Raw genomic sequence first — 3,048 nt, 5'->3', positions numbered from 1 at the left:
GCGCGCATGGCTCCTTCTCCCACGTGCGCGACGCCGACCTGCTCAAGAAGAGGCGCTCGCGGCTGAGAAACAGCAGCTCCTTCTCGGTGGACGACCCTGACGCGGGAGCCGCGGCCGCGGTGAGTGTCCCGGCTCCTCCTCCCCTCGCGGTCCGGGACCCTGGCAGAGATCCGGCGGGCTTGAGCCCCAGGTCGGAGCTGGCGCGAGGTGGCGGCTTCAGAGCCGCGGGAGTCAGCTGGGTGCCGGGAGGCGCCTTCTGATCAGAGGGACCCTGGTGCTGTGGACGTGATCTTGGTGGGTAGTGAGCTCCAGGTCAGGGGACGTATTCTAGCTGGGGCCCTCCAGGCCCAGAGCGGCGGCTGGGAGGGTCTCGGGCTCTGCTCCCAGCTTGGGGTATGTGCCGGCGGTTTTTAGTGTCCCCAGTTCAGGAAATCATGGCCATGGTAGGACGTTCTACCTGCATTCGGCACGGCACTGGGTGGACTGGAAGTGGGCTTGGGCATGTCTTTTCCTGCAGGCAGCCCTGGGTCAACCAGCAGCTAGCCTGCGCTGGCAGCTGGGTGCAGGGTATCTATACTCAAGGGGGCTCTCCAGGGCCTCTCAGCCCCAAGATCCTCCGACTTGGCTCTTTAACCCCAGATGCTGGAGTTCCCAGCAGTTTCCTCTTTTCTTTCTTTGTTTTTTTGTTTTTTTGAGTCAGAGTCTCACTCTGTTGCCCAGACTGGAGTGCAGTGGCACGCTCATGGCCACCACAGCCTTGACCCGTTGGACTCAGGAGATCCTTATGCCTCAACCTTCCAAGTAGCTGGAATTACAGGCATGAGCTACCACACATCGGCTAATTTCTTCATTTATTGTAGAGATGAGGTCTTGCCAAGTTGCCTAGGTTGGTCTTGAACCTGTGGGCTCAGGCAGTCCTCTCACCTCAGCCTCCCAAAGTGCTGGGATTATAGGCATGAGCCACTGTGCCCAGCATTTTTTTTTTTTTTTTGGAGTGGGAGTCACTCTCACTCAGGCTGGAGTGCAGTGTACGTTCATGGCCACCACAGCCTCGACCTGCTGAGCTCAGGCAATCCTTCCACCTCAGCCTTCCAAGTAACTGTGACTACAGGCATGTGCTACCACGCCTGGCTCCCTCTTTTCTTATAATGGGAGGTTAGAGGCTGGAGACCCTGAGAGCCTGTGTCCCCACCCCCATCCTCTGCAGGTTTCAGAACAGTCACCTAGAGTGTCATGTCACTGGGTTGATGGGGAGTTAGTCCCAGAAACAGCAGGGGTTTGCTCAAGGACTCAACAGCTGCTGATGTCCCGGACTCCCTCACTGCCCTACTTGCCTGTCTATGACAGGCAGCTTTGCTCGCTGCTACAAGCCTTTAGCTATGCAGGGATGACCCCTGAGTTTTTTTTTTTTTTTTAATTGCCCAGGCTGGAGTAGAGTGGCATGCTCACAGCTACTACAGCCTCGGCTTGCGGGCTCAGGCAGTCCTTTCACCACAGCCTCCCAAGTAGCTGGGACTACAGGCATGTGCCACCATGCCCAGCTAACTTTTTTGATTTATGCAGAGACGAGGTCTGGCCAAGTTGTCCAGGCTGGTCTCAAGCCCCTGGGCTCAGGTACCTCTCACCTTGGCCTCCCAAAGTGCTGGGATCGAACCCGCGGGCTGAGGCAATCCACTCGCCTCAGCCTCCCAAAGTGCTGGGATTACAGGCTGAGCCACTGAGCTCGGCCCTACCTTGGCCTCCCATAGTGCTGGGGTTACAGGCATGAGCCACCATGTCCAGCCAGACCCTTGGGTTCTGAGGAAAGAAGAGAATGTGTCGAGAAAGGCTTTCGGAAGAAGAAACTGCCATTTGAGCTAGGTTGATAAGATGGCCAGGTTTTTGTTTTTGTTTTGAGTTGGAGTCCTTTGCCCAGGCTGGGGTGCAGTGGCATGCTCACGGCCACCTCAGTGTCAACCTTCTGGGCTCCAGCGATCCTTCCACCTCAGCCTTCCAAGTAGCTAGAACTACAGATGTGCACTACCACGCCTGGCTATTTTTTATTTTATTGTAGAGACGAGGTCTCACCAAGTTACCCGGGTTGGTCTCGAACCCGCAGGCTCAGGCAATCCACTCAGATGGCCAGGTTTTTCCCAGGTGAAATATGAAGGGGAGGGCTGTTCCCAAGTGGAGGGACCCACACAAGCAAAAATATGGCAACAGTGAAGTTCAGGTCTCATTTAGGGAACTGTCTGTCATCGTCTCCTGTGGGGTCCACATACCGTGTCAAGGCCAGGCTGAGAGCAGGGGTCTTGAGTGGAGGGTCAGCCATATAGCATTGTGGGAGACAGAGAGGGCACCAGAGCCATCCATGGGAAGGAGATGGAGCAGGCAGGAGTCAGGAGGACATGGCCACCTCTGACCCATCTCTGGCCGCTGCCCTATTAATGTGTGTCGGTGGCTTTTTAAATCTGAAAGGGGAGGCTCTGACCTGTACCCTTCTGGGCCCAAGTTCCAGCATCTGGTCCTCCCAAGCCAGGTCCCGTGGGGCTGGAGGAGACTTCTCGTTGGCCACTCCCAACGTGCATGCAGTAGGAGTGATGGGGCCCAGTCTGGTCCTTGAAGGCTCCCAAAGTCCTCGGGTTGGATGATGTCAGGCACTTTGAAGCTGGGGTGGGGCCGAAGTAAGGCCATGAGAAAGGCAGGGTGCCTCCTCCCTCCCAGCAAGGCTTCCTGGAGGAGGGGTCACACATAAGGGTGTTGAAAGAGGGATCCAGCCGGGAGCAGTGGCTCACGCTTGTCATTCCAGCACTTTGGGTGGTGGAAGCGAGAAGATTGCCTGAGCTCACTGGTTTGAGACCGGCCTGGGCAACATGGCGAGGCCTCATCTCTACCAGAAATTAAAAACAAAGAATTAGCTGGACGTGGTAGCACACGCCTGTAGTCTCAGCCACTTGGAAGGCTGAAGCAGAAGGCTTGCCTGAGCCCAGCAGGTTGAGGCTGTGGTGGCTGTGAGCGTGACACTGCATTCCAGCCTGGGTGACAGAGTGAGATTCTGACTCAAAAAAA

The 3,048-nt window shown here is 56.4% G+C and overlaps 1 protein-coding gene across 1 annotated transcript in view; it reads left to right on the top strand.

Moving 5' to 3' along the window:
• EHBP1L1 (EH domain binding protein 1 like 1) overlaps positions 1-3,048 on the top strand; it is a 16,047-nt gene that overhangs the window by 9,456 nt on the left and 3,543 nt on the right. Inside the window, 2 exon segments of the mRNA XM_021709047.1 lie at positions 3-119; positions 518-560. Coding sequence (XP_021564722.1) covers positions 3-119; positions 518-560 — 160 coding nt within the window.

Source organism: Carlito syrichta, unplaced genomic scaffold (assembly GCF_000164805.1).
Source record: "Carlito syrichta isolate Samal-C Ts95f unplaced genomic scaffold, Tarsius_syrichta-2.0.1 Scaffold154564, whole genome shotgun sequence".
NCBI classification, from domain to species: Eukaryota; Metazoa; Chordata; class Mammalia; order Primates; family Tarsiidae; genus Carlito; species Carlito syrichta.
The sequence above is the reverse complement of the archived record's forward strand: the minus strand, read 5'-3'. Positions and strand labels throughout refer to the sequence as shown.